This window comes from Phodopus roborovskii, unplaced genomic scaffold (genome assembly GCF_943737965.1).
Source record: "Phodopus roborovskii unplaced genomic scaffold, PHOROB, whole genome shotgun sequence".
In the NCBI taxonomy this organism is placed as follows: Eukaryota; Metazoa; Chordata; class Mammalia; order Rodentia; family Cricetidae; genus Phodopus; species Phodopus roborovskii.
Window position 1 is genome coordinate 26,588,705 of NW_026126407.1, and position 24,555 is coordinate 26,613,259.

The window sequence follows — 24,555 nt, forward strand, 5'->3', positions numbered from 1 at the left end:
CCTAGGAAAGAAGCCTGTTGAAGACTTATTTTCTGAATGGTTTTGGAGGTTTGTTTCTTGTGAGATAGGGTCTCACCATGTAGCTTTGGAGAACTTGCTATGTAGATCAGGTTGACCTCAAATTTATGGATATCTGCCTGCCTCTGCCTCTGAGTGCTAGGATTAAAGTCGTGCACCACCACACTCAACTCTGCAGTTTCTGAGTACTTGAAAAAGTACTTGGATCCTAGAGTGAAAATGGGGACATGTGAAGACCTGGGGCCTGGCATATGCCTAGCAGTTTTAGTATGAGGGAAAAAGCACTGCTTGGTCCTGTTTAATTTTTTTTCTAGCCCTTTTCATATTCAACTTTTATAATTGAAAGTACTGGGGCAGTAGTTTTTATTACATATGTTATATATTCATACAATTTAGCATAAACTATTGCATAGTTATTGTATGTCTTTCATATAAATAGTGCATATTGTACCAAGTAAAAGTGGCTTCCTTTTTCCAGAGCAATAATGAAATTTCACAGTATGAAAATGGAAGAAATCAACAAAATTATTCGTGATCTTTGGCGGAGTACCTATCGTGGACAAGGTAGTTAAGATGGTGTGTTCCAAATGCTTGTTCCAAAGCCCTGTCCACATCCTCCTGTGTGACCTTACCAATCCAGCGGTACCTTCTCAAACCCCTTCCTGAGCATTTCTTTGAGATTTTTCTAAGAATTCTTATCTTTGCAATATCTTATAACAAAAAGAAAATGCAAAGTTCCTGTTCCAAAGCCCTGTAGGACTCATATGTCTGTAGCAGACACAATGAGCTGATGACATAATGGTTTCTGTGAAAGCGCAGATAGGGATAGGCCCAAATATGATAAGAAAAGTACCCAAAGGAAACTCTTAGAAAAGGAGCTGGGCCCAGGCTGGGGGCAGGCCATCCAGACTGCATCTTTGCAGACCATGTGGGTCCTCCTGGCCAGAGAGTTTGCAAGGCAACCAGTGTTTCCAAAGCCATCAGACTCACTGTCCCCAGACTTCCTGGACTATGCCTATAAGGGACAGAGGTGCAATGTGGGTTCTCTAAAATATTCTGTTTTCTATATCAGATATTGAATACATAGAAATTCGGTCAGATGCTGATGAAAATGTATCGGCTTCTGATAAAAGGCGGAATTACAACTACCGAGTGGTGATGCTGAAAGGGGATACAGCCTTGGACATGCGGGGACGATGCAGTGCTGGACAAAAGGCAGGTATCAGCAATCTAGGGAGCCAACTTAGAGAACTGAAAGATGGTCCAAGTGTTGTGGAAGTCCTAGACTACCCTTAAATGAAGGAGAAGCTCCTTACAGCCTCCTTGCCACCTGGTAAAGTAGACAGTCTCATCCCGGCACCATCCCTCTGCCAGCTCACATGCCTTGTAGCACTCTGAAGATAACATAGGAAAAAGGGTCAAAGTTACTCAAACCCATTTTCACTTCAACAACATTCCACTTCAACAACATTCCTTCTCAGAGAAAGGTCACTGCGTTATGGACCCCCAAAGATATATTCTGGTATCAAAATCAGCAAGACCATTTAACAGTTAATATACTGCCAGTCATAAATGATACTAGCAGTGGAAAGATATGGCTTAATTGGTAGAGTGCTTGCCCATTATGAACAGGCTTTGACTTGACCCCCACCACTACCTAAACATGTCTATAATCCCAGCACTAGGGAGGTAGAGGCAAGAGAATCAGAAATTCAAAGTCATCCTTGCTTATAGAGTAAGCTAGAAGTCAGCCTGAGCTACACAAGACCCTCTCTCAAATGAGCAAAGAACACTAGCAAACTGGAGCCTGAGTTGAACCAAAGAGAGGGTCTGATCTATGTCATTGAGAATAGGGCCCTTGCACAGCACTCAATCCCCATCATCAGCACCTCAGCCCAGCCTTTGGGCTGGGCCTTAGACCAATGTCTAGATCAGGCCACTGGCCCTACCTGAGGCTCCCGGAGGAGAACAGCGGATAGATTTGGAACATTGGAGAAAATCAGAATGAGAAGTGATATTTCAATAAGGCTGGGAACATGAACACAGGGGGATCCTGAATGTTGACTTCTGTTAACAAGGGTGCAGATTCTGAGCTTTCATATTAAAGCAGACTTTTCATAAAAAATTTTGCAGGCTTAGGAAAGGATGCCACATTATTCATATAATTATCTCAGTTATTGTCCCTGACAGCTAACATCAATTTTAGGCAATGCAGATTACTGTTGCAATCATACTCTCTTTGAAGAAATTACTAATTTGTGATCTATAAACAGTATCCCTAATTGCTTTGTTTGATGATGTCTAATATTCATTATAAATGAGTTTGAAACATGGTCTGTGAGCAAAAATCAGTTTCCTGTAGCTGCTCTTACACTGTGAAAACTGGCAGTACTTGCTTCCTGGTGTAGGAAGAAGTGTGGGCCAACCAGCAGCCTGCATGTAAGCAGGTGGTGGTAGATTGGCAGCAGTAGGGTTCAAAGGCAGGAAGGAAGTGTCTGTCCCCCAAAGGGGCAGTAGGCTTCTGCAATCTGCTGGCCTGCCCCTGATCATCAGAGGGAAGGTGCACAATGCCCTGCGGTCAGAAGCCAGGAATCAGCAGACGGTGAGATTATAGCTCACATAAGAGCATTCTGCCCTGACCAGAACAGTCTGAGTTTTTCCTGTGTCCCTTCAGCCCTGAGGGCCAAGTCTGAGGGTTTCAGTGTTTGATTTTTAGTAACCATGAATGGACTTAATGGACTCCTAGAAGTAAGTACAAAAGAGCCATACTCTGTTAACTTTTTTTATCTCATTGTCACAATTACACAAGCAGACACAATGGTGTGATTCAGAACACACTACCTGGTTCCTCTTTTGGAGCAGAGAACATGGATGGAAATTAAAGCCCTGTGAGGGTCAGGAAGAAATGTAATGTGTTTGCATTTTCCAACAAGTTCCATCATTGAGAAGCTATAAGGGCCAGGTGAAAGTTTTAAGGCTAGGTGTGATTACACACACCTTTTAGTCCCAGTGCTCAGAAGACAGAGGCAGGCAGATCTCTTGAGTTTGCCGCCAGCCTGGTCTACATAGTGAGTTCCAGCTGAATTCTAGACTTCTACTGGTAAATTGTAATGCATTACCCCTTAGCCTGTGGTGTCAATTTTTAATAGAACTGAAATGCTGGCAGGGCTGTTTCTCAGTGTTTTATTCAGTACAAATGATAGGCTGAGAGAATGTGGCTTATTGTCCAACTTCCAGAAAAGCATGAGTCTCCATTGAACTATCCCTAACATCAGTGACCTAGGACATTTCCCACCTTCCACTATCCATTTTTGTTTTTGGAGATAGGGTCTTACTGCATAGCTTGGGTTGGGCTAAAACTCAGATATCCACCTGCTTTTGTCTCTTGAGTGCTGAGAAAAAGATGTGCACCATCATAGGCAGTTCATTTCACTATCCCCTTCTAAAAATCTGCTATGCAACTTTTCTCCAGGTGCTAGCCTCTCTCATCATCCGTTTGGCACTGGCTGAAACCTTCTGTCTGAATTGTGGCATCCTTGCCTTGGATGAGCCCACCACAAATCTTGACCGAGAAAACATTGAATCTCTTGCACATGCTTTGGTTGAGTAAGTATTTCAAGTTCGGGCAGATTTTAATGGGTTTGTTTGGTTTTTTTGTTTGTTTGTTTGTTTAATACAAATAGCAGAGCTGAGTGTGATGGTGCATACCTTTAATCCTGGCAACTGGAGACAGAGGCAGGCAGAACTCTTGTGAGTTCAGGGTCATCCATGTCCACATAGTGAATTCCAGGCCAGCTAGTGAGACCCTGTCTAAAAAACAAAAACAAAAAAAAAAAAAAAAAAATTGAGGCCAGGCTTTATACTAATTCTCCAGATTTCCTTGAAAAGGAACTAAAGGGTCTGGAGAGATAGCTCAATGGATAAGAACACTGGCTGCTTTTCCAGAGGACCAGAGTTAAATTCTCAGCACCCACTTGACAGCTCACAGCTGTCTCTAACTCCAGTTCTAGGGGATCTGATGCCCTCACACAGACACACATGCAGACAAAACATCAATGCACACAAAATAAAAGGAAGTATTGAGACATAGGCAAACCCTGTCTCTCCCCAAGTATCCATAGGGCAAGTAAGGGTGAGTAGTTCTGGGCTTTCTCTGGATTTCCTGTGACCCCCCACTCCTCCACCTCACCCCCACCGTATCAAGCACAGGAATCGGTTTGTGCCCTGGCCGAGACACTTAGAGCTGGTAGTAATGGAGCCAGGACTGTCACATGTCACGTGTACTGTGAAGAATGAGAGCTTTTATGGAAACAGCATACTGGTAAATAGGTAGATGATGCCAGAGGCTAATTGTAGTCATTGTGTACCCCATCCCTTCATGTCAGAAAGGCTTAAGGGTAGGGAAACTTTTACTTTTGCATATCCCCTGCTCCAGAAGTGCTCTGACAACATAGGTGTCTTCTTCCAGCTCTTCATAGTCCTGGGGGACCAGCAAGGAAGGAGGGGGTTGTAGTATGGAAACATGAAGTGCATCCAGCCCCAGGCAGGTGATAAACAAGTGTGAGTTAAAACTCTTGTTGCATCTCACTCATAGCTGATACCTCAGCATGTCGATGATGAGCAAAAATGTCCCCAGTACACCCACTCAGGCCCTCTGTGTCACACAGCACTGATGCATCTAGTGACTGGTGGTGGCAAAATTCTAAGTAGACCCAGCTTTTCAGAAGGCAGTGTTATTCCCCTACCTGTTGTCTGCCTGAATTACTTTTAAGCTTTCAGAGAAGTCTAGCAACAGGTCAGGGGAGTCTAGGCAGAGGAGCAAGCTGTGCTTTTGTGGTTGAATGGTTTAGGTCTTCCTAGAAGACTTTCCCTACATGGATAGCAACTTAGGAACTTGGGGAACTGTCCAAATTCTTGACCTGGTTCTTAGGCATATGGGTGGGGAATGAAGCTGTTCATCTCCCTGCATCCCACTGTATGTGAAGGAGCTAGGACTCCTACCTGCCTAGGTTGAAGGCCCCAGCCCTCCCCCATTTCCTGTCACACATGCCACAGGAAAAGCATGGTTGCCACACAGTTGTTTCTTGTATCTGACAAGATTTCCAGCGGTTCTTCCAAATGTATGTCCATTAGTAAAAAAATGTGTTCTCAATGTATTGTTTCAGGATCATAAAAAGTCGTTCACAGCAGCGTAACTTCCAGCTTTTGGTAATCACTCACGATGAAGATTTCGTGGAGCTTTTGGGGCGATCTGAGTATGTGGAGAAATTCTACAGGGTGAGGAAGAACATGGACCAGTGCTCAGAGATTTTGACATGCAATATTAACTCCTTGGTCTCTTATGTTCACTAACTTGACTTGGTAGGGAACCATGTTTGGAGGGTTTGAGAGGGTATAAGATCCTTAGGCTGCCTCTGTTGAAGGCTGAACTGATGCCCTGAACACAGTCCCCACAGGCCTAGCAGCCTCCCAGTTCTGCTCAACTTTTCTTCCTCCTGCCAATTGAAGGTCATCCAAATGAATGACACTTCTCAGAGCAATGCTGACTTGGGAAGTGAGAGCTGCTGCAATGGTGACTTATGGAGTGGGCATTTTTAAAAATAGGATTTAATAACTGGTTCTTCTTTAACATAAACCCATGCATATAACCTGTCTGTGTGAGCCTAGGTCTCCCCAACTAAAACCACAGTCACTGAATGAGGCTGGCAGTGTGACAGAAGCCCTAGATGGTCATCGGATGGAACACCAAGTTCCCTCCCAATGCAGCCCTGCCAGATAGTTTTCCTTCCTCGTTTGTTAGAGAGAACATTCTCCACTCCTGGCCTGATCTGCTCATTATGCAGAAGCCTGCCACTCTCTGCTCTGTCCTGTGTATCCACTTGGCCTGGCCATTGATCCCAATTAGTCTCCACTGCAGGTTCCCAAGCTAGGCTCACCCACAGCTGGAACCTGCTCCCCATGATCAGACCTGCAAGGGCAAACCTCATTTTCATACCAGAGGCCAATCCTACATATTTCCAATGTAATTGCCAGCTAAAGCCTTCTGTGGGTATTCTGTGTAGATAGGGTATATCAAAGTCACATGCTTGCAGATGTCACTTTCCAGTTCTGTCAATGAGCTGGTCAGGCCTGCTCTGAGCCATCTGCAGATCTGATGGGCAGCAGCTCTAAACAGGGTCATTTTTTCCACTCATAACCTTTTCCTTCGGGTATATAAAATAGATACATAAATCAAATGTATACTGAAAATAGATAAGGAAACTTATCTTAAAACATTTCTTTGGCATATATATATATATATACACACCATCACCTTATCATTTATTAAAGACAAAAGCAAATATTTGTGTACTAATGGCATGTGTGTACTTGTTTGTTTTGCATATAAAGTTAAATCTTAATGAACTATTTGAAATTTCAGGAGGGCATAAAACATCTTCAATGTTTTTGAGAGTTGATTGGTAGTTTGATTTTTTTAAATCAAATCAGCTTTTAAAGTTGCTTCACATAGACAGGTATGATATCCCAGCAGAGGCAGGTGGATCTCTGTGAAGGCCAGCTGTGTATACATAGCAAGACCTTGTTTCAGAAAACAAATACTTTTCACAAATACATATATAAAATGCAGGGGAATGTTTATATCCATTTTTAAAGTTTTTGCAAATTCTGTCTCTCCTAAACTAAAATTCATTTACTGTGTGAGGAAAGGGCTGGTCTTGAACCCACAGTGTAGACAAGGATGGCCTTGAGCGTCTGATTCCTCTGCCTCCCAAGTGCTTAGATTACAGGCATGTACTGTGCCTGGTTTATGTGCTTGAACCCACAGTTTCATACATGATAGGCAAGCACTATGGACTGGGCTACATCCTTTATCCCAAATCATTTAATGATTGATTACTCTATGAAACTCAAATCAACAACTCAGAAATTTAAAAGATAAGTATTCTAACACAGCATAACCAAAATCAGTTAATTTACTATTTGCTGCCTTGGTTACTTTTCTATTGCTGTGATATAAGACACCATGTCTAAGGCAACTTGGATTTAGAAAGCATTTACTTGGACTTACCGGTTCCAGGAGATTAGAGTCCGTGGTTTTGGAGCAAAGGCGTGGCAGCAGGGACAGCTGAGAGCTCACATCTCAATCCGGAGGCAGAGAGAACACTGGGGACAGTGGGAGAGCTTTGAGGCACCTGGAGAATGATGGCAGAAACATCTTTGTTTTCTATAATTCAATGACATGCTACTAAAAGTGCAAGTATGTAGAGTAGGAACACTAATCCATGCATACAGTGGCCTTGAATCATAGCCAGTGTGCTTTATGCAGCCCCTGTTGGTGTTGTGTGTGTGGGCTAGCACTGCTGGAAACAGCCTGGACTTGTTAGACATTAGATTCTGGATTTTTGATTGTTGCATGTCCAAAATCCTTTTGCTGTTGTCAGATTTTTGGTGACCTTCATATTCTAGGGTTGTGGCCCACATTTAAGAAGCTGGGCTATAAACTAGGCATGGTGGCACATGTTTAATCCCAGCACCTGGGAGGCAAAGGCAGGTGGATCTCTGAATTCCAGGCCAGCCTGATCTACAGAGCAAATTCTAGGCAGCCAGAACTACACATTGAAACTGTTTTGAAAAACAAAAAGAGGAGGAAGCTGAGGTATAGACAGCCTTCTGTAAGGTCCCAGGGTCTGCTCAGCCCCCAGGACACCCAGACCATCATTCTTAGAACTGAGTTTCATGGCAAAGGAGTCTGCAGAAATGAAGAAAGCTAAACATTCTAACTTAGGGAGACTGCCCTGGAACGCCCCAGGTGTAGTTTTAAGTACCCTGATAAGATGTTGGAGGGAAGGTGTATATGGGTGCAGGCTGCAACAGTATCCTTGGAAAATTAGAAAGGGTTCCAAGCCAAGTAATACAGGCAGCTGCTAAAAGTCAAAAAATGCAAAGAAACATTTTGTCCCTCAGTACCTGTAGAAAGAATGGGCCCTGATGACACCTGACTTAGAGCAGGCACTGAAGAGCCAACCAACAAGGCCATCCCTCTAGCTGTCTGAGTCCTCTCTGTTCCAAGACACCCCTCCCCATGACAAGTTTCAATCACTCAATTGCTAACACTAACAGAGGCTTTAGAAGGAAAGGGCGGCAGGCCATGCTCACAGGGTGAAGATTTACTTCCTGAATTCCAGAGCACACAGATTCTAGTTGCATGTTAGACTAATCACTGGCCGGACTGTCTATCCCAAGAACACAAGAGGGTTCAGAAAGTCAGCCTGCCCATTAACCACCATAGCAAAGCCGAAGACAGATATACTAGGCAGATACCTAGCACAAATCTCTTACTTGTCATGAAGTTGGAATTTAAAGACAAAAGCATATAATAGAACACACAAAGCAGATAGTGTCTACCAGTAAGCTATAGGAGCCCATCTGCAGTGATTGGGAAAAGGGCAATAGCCAGATGTGGTGATACACAGCTTTAATCCCCGTACTCGGGAGGCAGATGCAAGCAGGTCTCTGAGTTCGAGGACAGCTTGTTGTACATAGTGAGTTCCAGGACAGCCAGGGCTACAGAGAAAGAGACCCTGTCTTAAAAAGAAAGAAACAAGGCAGTACAGGCTAAGTCAGAAATGGGAGAAGTACCCCCAGTTTCAGATCTAGTCAGCACGCCCAGGACGCAGCCTCCCTTACAGCCGCATTCACTCAACCCCCAGACGAGTATGCTTTGAAGTGGGATAATGCCTTTCTCGTCACTCACTACTTTGAGACATTTTTCACTAATTGCTACCCTTCCCCACACATGTGTTACAGTGGGGCAGACTGGGTTTAAATCCCAACATCACTGTTTGCTGGGGAGGGACCCTGGTGAAAGTAACTTACCTAAGAAAGGGGGAAACAACTTGCATTGTGGGATTGTTTCCGAGGGTAAGTGACTTCATATTCAAAAACACACGCTCGACAAGTAGGTAGTGCCAGCTGGGCATTGGCACATGGAAGCCCTCATTCATCAGTCTGGTCGGGCAGTATTTTCCTTAGCCTCGGCTTCGGACTGCTCATACCCTCCATCCTAGTTCCTTTTTTGTTGCGATAAAACACTAAAACCAACTTGGAGAAGAAAGGATTTTTTTTTTTTTTTTTTTTTTTTTTTTTGCTTACTCTTCAGTCACAGCCTGTCACTGAGAGGAACTGAAACAGAAGCTCAAGGTAGGAGCTGAGGCAGAGGCCATGGAAGAATGAACACTGCTTACTGCCTTGTGCCCATGACTTTCGCAGGTTGCTCTCAGCTCAGGGCCCGCCCACCAAGGATCGAACCACCCACGGTGAGCTGGATTCTTAACCTCAGTCATCAGTCAAGAAAATGCCTCTCACAGACTTGCCCACAGGCCAGTCTGATGGAGGCAGTTCCTCAACCGAGGCACTGTCTTCCTACATGACTCTGGTTTGTGTTGGGGGAGGTGGGGACCAAGAGGCACAATAGATCCCTTGTCAACGTCCCTTGACACTATTAAACTATAACTCTTTCTTTTTATTCCTATGATCTCACAATAATATCACGACATAAATAGTCCAACTTTTAAAAAGTTCCACAGCCCTGGCATCTCCAGTATGCCGGGTTCTCCTGCAGCTGAGGCTACACCTTCACAAATGGCCTCCAGACCTCTGCAGGTTTTCCAACTCTTCAACATAGTGCCGAGCCTTGGCATCTCTCCATTATCCCTTCTTGCCTTCAAAACAATGCCAATGCCACATGAGAGTCTCTTACACATCACCAAATTTGGCTGCTACCTTGGCCCCCTTTGAAGTACAGTTGAACCCAGAAGATTTTGCTTTGACAATGTTGGTATCTTACTCATCACAGCAGGTTCTTCAACTTCAGCTGAAACAACAGATTCTTGATTCACAGTAGCACCTGAGCAGCTCAGTAGTCTTTGCTTCTCTCTGACTTCACAAGCCAGGCTTCCATCATCTGAACCTCTGACATTTCTGTTTTCCAAGCTCTTGGCTCACTAAAGCTCCACACATTCAATGACTTTTCTGGCCCAACATTCCAGATGCCCTCTTGGCCAGTTCGTTCTGTCAGGGCAATACTATACCATCAGTGCCAATTTCTGCCTTAGCTTGACCTTCCACATTACTGTCCATCAAAGGAAGCTGCAAGGCACGAACCTGAGGCAAGAACTAAAACAGACCAGAGTGCTGCTTACTGGTTTCCTCACTTTGCTTTCTTATACTGCCTAGGACCCCCTACCCAGGGGTAGCATGACCCACAGTGGGCTGGACGCTCCCATGTCAATCAAGACAATACTCCATAGACCAGTCTGATGGAGGCAGTTTCTCAACTAAGGCCCTCTCTTCCAGGTGCTAGATTGTTTCAGCTGTGCAAAGTTAACAAAGACCAAATAAAGCACCCCTCTCTGATCATTGAAGACTTTAACTTCCGTTAAGTGCCCTGAAATCACATTGGTCCTGGATCCTAGTGCAGTTTTGTTCCACTGATTCTACCACCTTTCTACACTCTTTTCTTCATGCCTTCCTCCTTTACAGCTTAAATTCCATGGCCCACTGCCTGTCCTCCATGACCATAGTCCCCTGGATTCCTAGCCCTGGGTAAGCCCAGCTCTCTCCCTAACATGTGATCTCCTTTGCTATTTGTTTCCTAGACCTTCTGTTGCTGCCTTCAGCCTATCTACATCTCCTCTCTGCACTCATTCCTAGTTTTAGACCTAGTCTCTTGATGTGTGTTCCCCCAGCAGAATCTGAAACTGCTTCAAGTGAAAGTCAAGCAGGGTAGGGAGCTTGGAGAGAGAGAGATGGCAGCCAACTGGTAAACCAGCCACTATAGTGGGCAGTGGGACCTTGAATCCCACGGGGACTACAAGGTGGTAAAATACACATTAATAGACTGTCTGAAGAGGGGGAACTGGCTGTGGACCCCTAAAGCTGCATCCACAGTTAAAAACTACAAACAAGAAGCCTAACAAGGTAACAGCTGGGTAGTGGCAGGCACAGGGCAAGTCCTCACAGGTGGGCAGGCACAGAACTCCTGTTCCAGGGACCCATTTGCTGATCCTCCCCAATGTTTGTCTGCAGCCCAGATCTCTTCTAAACTGACTCACCCAGAAGCCTGCGGACAGCTGGACATCCAAGCACGCTCGACTATCTAACGGACATCTGAAAACTTAAAACGGCCCGTGCCACTTCTCCAGAAACTCCAAATAATGACAATGCATTCTTCCAATTCCTGCTACAAGTCCAGCACCTGTTTAACAGTTCACATACATCCCCTCAGTTTAAAACAACATAGAAGACATCCAGAGGACCATTACAATGTCATAGGAGGTGAAAGTACTTACTGCCAAGCCCCGGGCCCCATGTGGCAGAAAGAGAAAACTAACTCCCACAAGTTGGTTAAAGAAAATGTAATTTTTAAATGCTTGTAAAAGTCATCCCAGCACTTGGGAAGCAGAGGCATGTGGATTTCTGAGTTTGAGGCCAGCCTGGAACTCAGAGTGAGTTCCAGGACAGCCAAGGCTACACAGAGAAACCGTCTTGAAAAAACAAAACAAAACAAAAAAATCATCTATAATCTGGCCATGCCTTGCCATCAAAGCCAGCAGTGCAGGTCCATGTGTCGGCATCACTAACTGGATAATTTGAGTAACCACCTAGCTCGAACATTCACTGAGCCTGGCTCTGTTCCATTCTCACAGGGGCAGTCAATGACCTGGTATGCGTTGCCTCAGCTCTGAAACTCATTTATATGCAAATGCTCCTGAACTAACTGCAGTTATAGCTCTGTAAGCACATTGTCAGCTGAAAACAAGAGTCAGAGAGGCAATTACCCCTGCCCTACTGGCTGTCCTGTTCAGCAATGAAGGGAAGGCTGTTTCCAAATCCAGACATGCAGCCGACTGGGCTCAGAGCCATGCCTAGCACTGTAACATTTTATAGCACAACTGGCCTAGGAAAACTTGAGAATTTGAGATTAGGAATATTTTCTAGGGCCAGTGAGATGACTCAGTGGACAATAGCACTTGGCAACAAGCCTGACAACCTGAGTTCAGTCCCGAGACCCACATAAGGTAGATGGGGAAAACAACCCCACAGTGTTATCCTCTGAGCTGTGTGTGGGCACGTGCGTGTGCATGCACACACAGTAAGTATAAAACCTAAAAGGGACAGCTTGCATTCCCCATTCTCATAGTGCTTTTGCACTGTCAGTCACTAAGTCAGAAAATTATGAAACCTGAGGCAGTGCTCAGCTATGTATGCTAAAGCCAAGCACACTGCAGAGAGAACAGCCTATACATGTAATGATGTAACTATCAGTGAAAGGGCTGGGTGGGGGGAGCTCCCTCAGTAGACTGCTTACCCAGCATGCATAGAGCCCTGGGTTCCATCCTCAACACCATAAATAAACCAGGCATGACAGAGTGTGTGTGTGTGTGTGTGTGTGTGTGTGTGTGTGTGTGCACACGCGCATGCGCACGCATACTCTGGAGGTGGAGGTAGGAAGGTCAGAAATGCAAAGTCAGCTACATAGTTCCAGGGCAGACTGGGATCAAAGTAAAGTTAAGTGCTTCCCACAAAGAAAGGCCCAGGGCCAGTGTCTTCATTAGTGATGTCTGTCTGACATTTAGAATAATCCAGGAAGGTAGAAAGGAATTTAGCGGAGTTCATTGTACAAGGTCAGTATTACACTGACAGCAGCCAGGAGGCCAGAAAGCAATCACTCTTTGTTAATGTTTTAGGCTGGCCAACAGTAACAGGTGTCATCGGGACATTTGCATATGTATGTGGCATTATACCTCACTCAATGGATCCCTTCCCCTCTGTAGGGTCCCCTTCCTTCCCCCTATACTTCTGCTTTCTTATCTCATCGATTCCATTACCCTTCTCCTCCGGAGCAGTCTCTTATGAAAAGAAAAGATGCCAGCAAGCCAAATATCTATCATTCATTCTCATATATATATATATATCACACATGCCAGAAGCATGGACAGCCTAAGAAAATACAGCTACTTGGAAGCACGTAAGTGCATTGAAAGTCAATAGAGCAGAAAGGGAATGTGCAACAGAGAGAAATATCACTGGATCATCTACATGATATGACATGATAGCCCAAATAGATAGAGAACTCTTACAATGCTGCAATTTTTTTTCTTATTTTACATATTGATACCAGTTCCCTCTCCTTCCCTCCCTTCCTCCCTCCCAATGCTGCAAAATTTTAAAGTGAATTTTTGCTTTATGGATATGGGTGTTAACCTTCCTGTGTACACTCTGTGCATGCAGTGCCCATGGAGACCAGGAGGAGGTGCTGGATCTATTGGAACTAAAATTACAGACCATTGTAATCCTCCATGTGGGGGCTGGGTCCTCTGCAGGAACACTAGTGTTCTTAACCGCTTAGTCATCTCTAGCCTCCACAATGCAGCAATCCTTAAAAATGTATTTCAAAATGGACTACATGGTAACTTCAGAGGCAACCTGGATTACCTTGTCTAAATAAATAAGCAAATAAACCACAAGTGATTTTCAACATCTTTAAATACTAGGGAAGTGCAAATCCAAGCCACAAGATGGGGTTGAAGAGATGGCTCAGTGGTCAGCAGCACAGGCTGCTCTCCCAGAAGGCCCAGGTTTGATTCCCAGCACCCACAAGCTGGCTCACAACTGTGTGTAACTCCAGTTTTATGAGGTCTGATGCCCTCTTCTGAGCTTTCTAGGAACCAGCCATGCCATGGTACACATGCATACATGATGGCAAAGCCACAACACGGCACTTTCAGAGCTGTTAGGATGGCTGCTGATTCTGTCTGTCTCTCTGTCTCTCACACACACATACACACACACACACACACACACACACACACACACACACACACGGGGGTGTGTGGGGAAACAATTGGAACTGGTAGCACATGCTCACCTACAACCCAAGGGAAACCTGTAATACAACAAAGCAAAGGAGGGCTGGGGTGCAGCTCAATGGCAAAGCGCATACCTGTCATGCAAAAGGCCAGTACTAGTAAGCAAGCAAGCAATACTGGAGGAAATAAAGACTAAGTATGGAGAAGGAAATGAATTCTTAGAAGGAACAAATTCTTCAATTATCAAGAGAAGATACCAAAGAAAAAAAGAACATGTCACACACCTCCCTCCAGCTCCAAAGATTAAAATACTCTTGGCATAAACGAGCAAAGCTATGAAAATATACCAGCAGAGGGAAATTTTCCCAATGGAAAGCAGAGGAGAAATGAGAAGAAAAGTTGAAGACCAGAATCCAAGAACATAAAACACAAACAAAACCTACAACAGTTCCAATTAGGAAAAAGTATCCCTTCCCTAGGTGTGACTGTGTGTCTGTGCACCTCTGTGTCTGTGCCTGTTTGTGCCTCTGTGTGTCTGTGTGTGCCTCTGTGTATGTGCCTGTGTTCTGTGTGTGTGTGTATGTGTTTATATGCACACGATGGTTCTAATTTATATGTAACATGAATGGCAAAGAGGAAGACAAAGGGGGCATGGTCCAAAGCACTGGAAATTGGAGCATGAAGACTAGGAAAATCATCCACCTTCCAAAGAAAGGCTGGGGGAAGACATAAATTCAAAAGGACTTGGGCTCTGAAGCCTTGGAAAGACAGACCTTTAAAATTCTGGAAGAAATTGTTTCCCATCTAAAGTTTTATACTTGGCTAAACTGTGTGCTTATTTGAGATTAAACTATTTAGATACACAAGTTCTCAAAAACCTTATCTCTTGCCAGACAGTGATGGTGTATGCCTTTAATTCCAGCACTGGGGGAGTGGGAAGGGGGGGACACAGAGGCAGATAGATCTCTATGAGTTCAAGGCCAGCCTGGTCTACAGAGTGAGTTCCAGGATAGGCTCCAAAGCAATACAGAGAAACCCTGTCTCGAAAAACAAACAAACAAACAAACAAACAAACAAACACAAACTACCTCTTCAGGCCTTTAATTAGAAAGCTCTCAGAAGAAGCTTGGGAGATGGCTCAATGTGGGTTAAATGCTTGCCACGCAAGGCATAAGGGTCTGACTTTGAACCCTCCACATCCACATATAAAGGCTAGGTGTGGTGAAGCACACCCATGGCCCCAGGTTTACTGGCCAGCCAAACTAGCTAAAACAACAAGCTCCAATTTCAACAGGAGACCCTGTCTCAAAAAACAAAACCCAAAAAACAAAAACAAAAATGGAGAGTGATAGGAGTAGGTATCCATAGTCAACCAGCTTGTGCATGTGTACATATATGTACACAGAGACAAGCAAGTGCACACCCATGTATACTCTACACTCACACACATAGACATCAAAAGACAAAACCATCAGATGATGAATGCTTAACCTGATACAAGCATCCCAGTGTCTACATGGGACATTACATGGCTCCTCCATTAATATGCACAATTCCTGTGGTTGTGGACATCAGTTAAAATTAACTATAAACACACAGCCTAAAAGAAAGTTACTGCAGATATCTCCTTGAGAAGGAGGAAACACTTGGAGAAAGGACTAGGGGAGCCTGGAGTGAGGATGGGGTTGGTGCACAGCAAACTCCCTAGGTGGCCTGAAAGGATAGAGAGAGTGGTTCCCCCATGGGAGAATTTAGGCTCAAGTCACTGGAAAAAAAAAAAAAAATAGAGAAAACTACCTGGTGGCCTACACCTGGAGTCAGCGCAGAGGCAGAAGCTGGCACTGAGCAGGGTGTACATAAGGAGACCCTGACTCCCAAGCCACAAAATAACAACAAACCCTGTAGCATCCAACTTTGTATCCTACTTACGAATTCCGGAAGTCCACTGCCACAGTTTAACAGATACCAGAAGAGGCATTCTTGGTGGTAGAATCCCAGTTTTCCTAGCATGGTGCAGGGAGCCAGACCATCTGGAAAGGCTGGAGTAGGAAAGGGGAGGCCCAGGGTTAGGGACCTGGCCTTCTTCTCCAAGGACAATGGAATCCCACCCTGTATATTGGGTTGTGCAGACACCTTTAAAAGCTAAGCCCAGTTGGCTCACACAAGATAGGTGTGGGAGACCCTGTTGAGAATCGAGAGCCACACTACCCGTATCTTTCCTGAAATTCCTGGTAAGTATAACTTTGTACTTAACAGAACAATCCTCATAGTCGCACACTCCTCCCAATTTGTCGCCTATTCTTTGCAAAATAGACCCAGAGCCTGGGGCAATCCAGAAAGAGCTAGAGTGGTCTGGAAACCCAAAAAACTGCCCAGCTACAGGCCATAGGCCCATAAGTACCCTAAGCGGAGGCCACACCCTCTGATAGTTAGTGTAAACTGGTTTCTCATGGTGTAATTGGTGATTTAACTGGGTTGGATAAGAAACACAATTCTGGAACTTTTCCTAGCATACCAGAGACAGAGGAGAATTGCCACAACTTCAAGGACATCTTGGTCTAAGATGTATCCAACCTTCTCACATTGTCATCTACAAAGTTCACACTCAAGAACAGCAATGAAGTTACACACACAGTTTTTGCATTTGTTTGGTTATTGGTTTCTCTGTGTAGCCCTGGTTATCCTGGAACTCTTCAGTAGACCACGCTGACCTCGAACTCAGAGATCTGCTTGCTTCTGCCTCCCAAGTGCTGGAATTAAAGTGTGTGTCATCACCATCTAGCTTCTTTTTTTCTTTTTGATTTCGGTTTTTGAGACAAGGTCCAGCTCTGCAGCCTTGGCTGGCCTGGAGTCTGGGCAGGTGTATCCAACTTGCAGCTAGCTCGAAAGCTAGCTAAATTTGCTGAAAAAAAAAAAAAGATTTAAAAACAAAACAGGTGGGCAGTGGTGGCGCACACCTTTAATCCCAGCACTCAGGAAGTAGAGGCAGGTGGATCTCTGTGAGTTCGAGGTCAGCCTGGTCTACAGAGTAAGTTCCGGAATGGCCAAGACTACACAGAGAAACCTTGTCTCAAAAAAAAAAGAAAAAGTGTTGGGCAATGGTGGCACATGCCTTTAATCCCCAGCATTTAGGAGTCAGAGGCAGGAGGATCTCCAAGTTTGAGGCCAGCCTGGTCTACACAGTGAGTTCCAGGACAGCCAGGGTTACACAGGAAAACCCTGCCTCGAAGGAAAAAAAGAGAGAAAGAGAAAAGTTCTCAGATCTCCCTCTGCAGCGGTCCTGGGGGCGGTGGCCGCTCTCTTGGTAGTGGTGGTGGCAGGGGCAGGGGCAGGGGCAGGTGCGCGATGTTCCAGGGTGCGCAAGGGCGCTGGAGACATTGGTCCGTCTGGGCCGGTCCTGCCTCGCAGGGGGTCGGGTGGTGGCCTCTTCCCCGCGGGGCAGCTCTAGCCGCGCCTTCCCGGAGACCATGGAGGAGGAGGCGCGCACTTATCGACCTCATCTCCCATTACATAAGGCCGCGCCCCTATCTTCGCGGGCCATCGCCGCGCCAGCGCGCCTTCTCCCACGCGCGAAGGGCTCCTACCCGCTCCCCGCTGCTCCCCGCACGCCTTCTGCTTGTCTTGAGGGGCAGGGGCACGTTGACTCATCCATGCACCACCCGAGGTGTTTCCCCTAGCCTTCCCCCACCAAGGAGACCTCCAAGGGATCTGCCACCTCCCTGTCCTCCAAATTGAGAAACTGAGGCCCCATGGGGGTCACTTGTCTAGGCAAAGCACTCCCAAGTCCTGTGGGGCCGCCAGGGGTAGAGACTAGTTTCCAGTTCCCAGGTCTGTAGCCTCCACTGTGGTCACAAGCTGCCAATGCTGTTTCCCAATGAGGAGAGAGCTGGGCAAAGCTAGGTCCTGCAGGCGTGAGAGAGCCAGAGTCACTTGAGAAAGCTTGTGAGAAGTTGGAGTCTGGCAGAGGAGAAGAAGTGGGTCAGGGACAGTCTGAGAAAGAAGAGAGGGGCATAAAGGGACCGCTGTTGGCCTAAGGGAGGAAGTGGGTGAGGGTGCATCTTGCCATCACTACTCAATAGGCAAATGCTGTGGCCTCTGCAGAGGGTGGGTAGTTGAAATGAGGAAAGAGTAGGGAAAAGGCTGTGTTCTGGCACCCCTGCAGCTGAAGGCTGCCTGCAGGAGACAGGCCCGGGGGGGGGGGGGGGGCTCATCCTGAACATTCTGGGAAATCTGAGGCTCTAAGGGGCCTGTACTGCCCCTGCGGGAGGCAAGCGTGGTAGCTCAGTCTCAGCCATATCAATACAGCCATACTCTCTGATTGGGCTGGAGTTTAAGCAGCCTGTTGCCCACCCAACCCCGCTAACAGTAGTGTCCTAGCAGAATGGCCAGGACAGAAGGCCGCTCATCGGCAGAATTAGCATCAGGACCCATATAAGGTCAGGGGAATACCTGAGCTGGCTCCATCGCAGTAAACCTTTGTACAGTATGAACTTCTCTAATCCCTCCCACTTGTGATGCTGAGGAAGGAGCAGTGGGGGGGGGGGCAGAAGCGAATTTTCCTTACTCTCTTTATCCTGCTTGAATTCTGTATCTTTGATGATTTATATGTTCATTGAAATTAAGAAGGGAGACACAAGGAAAGAGAGGAAGAGAACTTCCCCGATTCTCACAGTAGATTGATACTGCCAGGTACTTAGTGACCCAAAGGGGTCAGTATTGGACTGACTGCCCAGGAGCTTGGGGCAGTCACGGGGAGGGGTAGAATCACTAGGGTGGAAGCTGGCTTTGCTGATGCCCACCTGGGAAATAAGCCACCACTATCTTGGGAACTGTATCCCAGACCCTTCTCAATAAATCCACTAAATCAGACTCTTTCCTTTAGACGGCAATGGATTTTCCAAAAGAGCAAAAAAAAAAAAAAAAAAAAAAAAAAAATCAAGATGAGTAAAGATGTGGTTTTCAGATAATGCCCAACAAAGCAGCGGCCAGGGGCGAGGCGTCACCACTTGGGCTTATAAAAGCTGCTGCAACAGGCTAAGGCCACAAGCCACTAGCTTAGTCCAGCCTACGGCTCTTCTGCACCTTGGTTCTCTCGTTTGCTCTGGGCTTCATGGCGCTCTGGGTGACCGTAGTCCTGGCTCTCGCCTGCTTTGGTGGTCTTGCCGCCCCAGGCCCAGTGCCAAGATCCGTGTCTCCCCCTGTGGCCCTCAGGGAGCTTATTGAGGAGCTGAGCAACATCACACAAGACCAGAGGGTGAGTAACACCCCCCTCCCCTTGAAGATGTCACGAGCAGGCTGGGTCTGGCCCTGTATGTATGTATGACAGAAGAAGCCCCCAGCCCCCAGGCTCAAAAGTGAGGGAGGTGGGAAGCTAGCTGTGGGAGGGGCAGTGTGGCCAGTGAGGGGTCTGCTAAAGGAAAGACCTTTACAACTGGACAGGTTTACTCCAAGAAAACCTGTGGAAGAGAGGTTTCTGGATGGGGACAGGAAAGGGTTGGGATGTGGGTAATCAAAGACTGGTGAGTGAAAGAGTGCCGGGTGACCCTTACAGCTCTGTGATGGCCAGTCCTTATCAGGGGTCTGCAGGAGGAAGGGTGAGGGTGGGGCTGGGGGATGGCCAGAATCTGGGAAATCTTTAGCTTCGGAATGCTGATTACTGTGGTTTCCAGAAACTGCCACTGTTGAACTGAAGTGGAGGACTGTCTCAAAATGGTGGGGCCATGGCTAGCAAATGGACCTTGAAGTGGCTGGCAAAGGCGCTGGTGGCCTGGCCCCACTCCTACCAGTTCAGCACTCTTCCAGAGGAAAGCAGGCCAGGCCCGGCAGCTCCTTAAAACCATTTGCCATCTACCAACTGGATCCCACATGTCCCAGCCATGAGGCCAGGCAGTCGGACAGGATGACCCTGCAGCCTAGACTCCCTCCCCACTGGCATATCAGCTCACCATGTCTGACCACTGTATATTGCTAAGCCTGGTGGTATGCTGTGTTGTCCCTACTGATACCTCCAGAGGTGGGCACAGTGGCTTCATTTTGTAAGGTTCAGGGAGGTTAATGTCAGAGTCTAGACTCAAGCCTTGCCAGAGTCATAAGTGGCTTTGTGTGTGTGTTTCTAACATAGCCTCCCATTCAGACAACAGACTAATGGTAGATACATCGGGCTCCTACTGCCTCAAGTCTGACTTGACCAGGACAACAGCATCCCTGCCCACCCCTCTACCAAACCCCACTCTGGCCTTCTCTATAAGCCTCCGCCCTCTTGCCCAGACAGTGGCAAGCTTCAGATAGGCATTTTCCTTGCTAAAGCCACTTACTGTTCCTCCCTCAGCTCCAGGGACTCATTCCTGCCCAAGCCCCTCCTGCAGAGTAACACTGGAACTTAGGGTGTTGAGGGGTGCCTGTGGGCCTGGCCTGCCGGGGCAGCCTGTGACTCCTGCTACCATTCTGCTCATGTCATGGTCTCTTTGCCTCCTCAGGCTCCCCTGTGCAATGGCAGCATGGTATGGAGTGTGGATCTGACAGCTGGCGGGGTAAGGAGCCTGGGCTTCGGGATGTGGTGGTGGCTGTAGGCCTTGGGCTTCTTCTCTCTGGGCCCTGCTCATGCAGCTAGGGCTTTGCAAGCCACCTTCAGAGCCAGGCATGCCTAAATATCAAAATTTCAGAGGTTGAGGCCTGAGGATTACCATGAATTTGAGGCCAGTGTGGAGTATATAGTAAGTTCTAGGCTGGCCTGGGCTACAGAATGACATCCTGCCTCACAGAAATGAACTGTAAAAGCAAATTCTAGCTCAGTGCTTCTCAACCTTCCTGATCCTGCAAACCTTTAATACAGTTCCTCATGTTGTACTGACCCCTAACCATAAAATTATTTTCATTGCTACTTCACAACTGTAATTTTGCTGCTGTTCTGAACGTAATGTAATTATCTGACATGCAGGGTATCTGATATACAACCCCAAAGGCATCGTGGCTCACAGGTTGAGGACCACTGCCCGAGAAGCTACGCATTCACTCCTCACAATTTAGGCTCCTCCTGCCGCCCATACCCATCTGGCTATTCCAATTTCCTTCCAGGCTTAACACCTGCCCTCTTCTCCCACAGTTCTGTGCAGCCCTGGATTCCCTGACCAACATCTCCAGTTGCAAACCCATCTACAAGACTCAGAGGATACTGAATGGACTGTGCGCCCGGAAGGCATCAGCTGGGGTAAGGCTTGCTCCATCCCTACTACACCCATTACTGCTAGCCTGGCTGAGTGTCCCATGTATGTGTCCCCCCAAGAGTAGGCCCATTGTGGCAGCAGGAACCCAGATTTAAGGGGTTACAGGTCCTAGACTCAAGGGCTCCCAACTTTTACCTGAGTCTCGGTTTCCACATTTGTAAAGTAAAGGCAAGAGAAAAAAAAAAAAAATCCACCTGGCAGGGACTTTGCGTTGTATGGGACAGTCCCTGGAAAGCCCCTGGTGCGCGCTGGCTGTCTGTCCTTGATGTTGGCGTCCCTCTAATGGATGGGCCTCTCCATTGTTTTACAGGTTTCCAGCCTCCCAGATACCAAAGTTGAAGTGGCCCAGTTTATTATGACACTGCTCAGCTACTCAAAGCAACGCTATCGCCACGGCACCTTCCACTGAAGACAGAGAAAAACAGAGACAGGCCCTGGTCATCTCAGTTGTGGAGCCATTTTTCTTTCCCATGTCAGACATTTCTTGGGGAGGTGGGGAGGAGGGTTGGGAACGGATGAGATTGCCTTAGCTTTGACCTCAGCCTGTACTGTCTGCCTAGTGCCAGCGGGCTCAGCCTGGCAACCTCCTGTGTCACCCTATGCCTGTGGCCCACTTCACACAGGCCAGCTGAGGCAGGGAGCAGCTTGGGCACATCTCTTCTTGATCTTATTTATTATGGTTGTATGTTATTTAAATGAGTCTGTCAGTATTGGGGCGGGGGAATGGTTTGCTGCTTATGCCCTGAGACTTGGGGCTCCAGCCCTGAAGCAGTGGACTCTGGGGTCCCTGGCAATAGTTACTGTATACACAATTCTGCTACCTCACTGGGGCCTCCAGGTCTCACCTCAGGCAGGGTACAGGAGGCAAGGCCAGAGCCACGCTCCTGTCTGCCAGCCAGCAGCAACCAGCCCTCAGCCGTGAAGTAACTTATTGTTTTATCCTTATATTTAAAATATTACCTAGGTTAGCAAAGAGTTAATAATATATGGAAGAATGGCCTGTTACACTTAAGGTTATATGTGGGGAATGGGGTGGGGAGGGTTGTCACTGAACAAGTTTTTTTCATTGACTGTCAAACAAGAAACCGGAAATAAAGATGGTGACAGATAGGCCTGCCTGCTCGTGCCTTCTCTTTTGGTCCCTGGGGATGCTGGTCTGTGGGCTCCAAACTGAGGAGCCCAGTGTGACACAGGCTGCTCAAAGAACCTAGAAGGAGTGAAAGCAAACCCTCTGGGCTGTGGGGAGGGGATGAGTAGAGCTACACCCCGTCTACCGTTGGTGAACGGAGGGAGCTTGGTCCAGGAAGTTGGGGCACAAGGGGGATGTCTGCAGCAGGCGGGAGCCTCTTGGGTATCTCCTGATGACTGGCCAGCTGTGTCTGCACCACCCACACAGTCTCAGGTCTCCCTTGCCACAGTGGGAAGCACAGAAGAGCCTGAGACACAGTGAGGGCAGGAGGCTTTGCCCACGGCACCTGCTGGGAAGGAGCAAAGCCCACACTGCCTCTTTTCAAAAGTCATGCATGGGCTTAAATGCACTGCTCTCCCACTATACTGCCGGCTTGGGTGTCCCCTGTTGATGGGCCATTCACTACTTACCTTCTAGGGACAGCCTGTTCAATTCTTTCTGGATCCCACTCATCACTGCTTTGGAAGCCAGGATGAATCAGTTGACATGGGGGGGGGGGTTTAGACCGACAAAGGCCATGGAAGATGGCACCTCGGGGCTGGTGGCCTGCCTCCCCCTTGCTGGCCCAGAAGCTAGAGTGGTTAAAGTGTCTGCATCAGTAAGCCCTGGTTAACATCCTTGGAAGGTGCTCCCCAGAGCAGAAAGGGACCTAGAAGGACAGGGAACCTCTGCAGCAGCTGTGAAGGGGGTTCAGAGACCACTCAATGACAGGCAGGCACCCTCCGGGCAGGCCAGAACCTGAGACTCCAGCACCCAAAGCTACACGTCAGCCCGCCGTGTGACACCTGAGGCCGCGGCAGGAACTCGCCAGTTCCCGGGGAATCAGTGTTCCCTCCTTGCCTCACTGCCAAGGGAGAGAGGGAAAAAGGGCGAGCAGGACTGGCTTCCAGGGGTGCCAAAGGGGCCACCTTTGCTGAGGACCATCTGTGGCTGGCACAACACCAGCCACCTAGACTAGGGACTGCAAGATGTGGTACCAGACAGAACTTACAAAGGTGGAGAGGAGGATGTTCTCCTCCATCCTCCCTGCTGGGGCTCTGTGGGAATCGGGGTTGGGCAATGATCTTGACATCCTTCCTCACCTATAGCCTAGAATCAAAGACTACATGGATTGCTTTGTTTTGCTGGTTTTTCAAGACAGGATTTCTCTGTGTAGCCCTGGCTATCTTGGAACTAGCCCTGTAGATCAGGCTGGCTTTGAACTCAAGAGATTCACCTGCTTCAGCCTTCCAAGTGCTGAGATTAAAGTCATGTGCCACCACTAGCCAACTTGGTTGGTTGTTTAAGAAAAGGATTATGTGCTGGGCAGTGATGCTGCATGCCTTTAATCCTAGCACTTGAGAGGCAGAGGCAGAGGCAGGCACACCTCTGTGAGTTGGAGGCCAGCCTGGTCTACAGAATGAGTACCAAAGATACACAGAGAAACCTTGTCTCTAAAAACTACAACAACAACCAAAAAATGATTGTGTGTGTATACACATGTATGTACATGTATGAATGTGTATGTGTCTGGGCATGTACATGTATCTGTGTATATGAGTGTGTGTGTGTGTGTATGGGTGTATGGGTGTGTGTGTATATGAGTGTGTGTGTGTGTGTGTGTGTGTGTGTGTAAGAAGCTAGAGGTCAACCTTGGGTATTGTTCCTCAGGAGCAGTCCACCTGGAATTTTTGTTTGTTTTTTGTTTTGTTTTTCAGGACAGGGTTTCTCTGTGTAACAGTCCTGACTGTCCTGGAACTTGCCACCACTTCCAGGCTCACCTTGGAATTTTTGTTTGTTTGATTTTTGGTTTTTCAAGACAGGATTTCTCTGTGTAGCCTTGGATGTCCTGGCTCCACCTGCTTCTGCTTCTGCATGCTGGAATTAAAGGCGTGCACCACCACTGCTGGCTGAACCTTGTTTTTCTATATAGGTCTCTCACTCACTGCTCTAGAACTGGCCTACTAGGCTATCTATGCTGGTTAGTGAACAATCCCCAGAGATGCTCTGGTCTCTGTGTCCCCGTTGCTGGAGTTAGACGTGTGCACCATCCTACCCTCTTTCTCATGCTTTCAAGCCAAATGATTTACCCACTGAGCCATCTCCCCCTGCTGGCTCCAAGAATGGTGATTATCTTAAAAACAGAATCATTTTCTGGGCATTCTCTCATCTATAAAGCTCCATCTTTACCCAGGTGCCCTCTATCTGACCAAGATGTCACCTGTCTATCCTAAATAAGGGAGATGGCTTGGGGATAGAAACACTTGCTGTGCAA

At 47.1% G+C, this 24,555-nt stretch overlaps 2 protein-coding genes across 2 annotated transcripts in view; both read left to right on the plus strand.

Annotated features, from left to right (window-relative positions):
• Nucleotides 1-6,373, plus strand: part of Rad50 (RAD50 double strand break repair protein) — a 54,098-nt gene extending 47,725 nt beyond the window's left edge. The window contains exons 22-25 of the mRNA XM_051180695.1: nucleotides 497-582; nucleotides 1,091-1,233; nucleotides 3,491-3,624; nucleotides 5,184-6,373. Coding sequence (XP_051036652.1) covers nucleotides 497-582; nucleotides 1,091-1,233; nucleotides 3,491-3,624; nucleotides 5,184-5,370 — 550 coding nt within the window. The 3' untranslated portion in view covers nucleotides 5,371-6,373. The remainder of the gene's footprint in view (nucleotides 1-496; nucleotides 583-1,090; nucleotides 1,234-3,490; nucleotides 3,625-5,183) is intronic.
• Nucleotides 6,374-18,933: 12,560 nt separating this feature from the next.
• On the plus strand, nucleotides 18,934-21,647 carry Il13 (interleukin 13). Its single transcript, XM_051180720.1, has 4 exons — nucleotides 18,934-19,143; nucleotides 20,366-20,419; nucleotides 20,992-21,096; nucleotides 21,423-21,647. Exons 1-4 carry the CDS (start codon nucleotides 19,000-19,002, stop codon nucleotides 21,519-21,521), a joined length of 402 nt encoding a protein of 133 aa, XP_051036677.1. The 5' UTR covers nucleotides 18,934-18,999; the 3' UTR covers nucleotides 21,522-21,647.
• The last annotated feature ends 2,908 nt before the right edge of the window (nucleotides 21,648-24,555 follow it).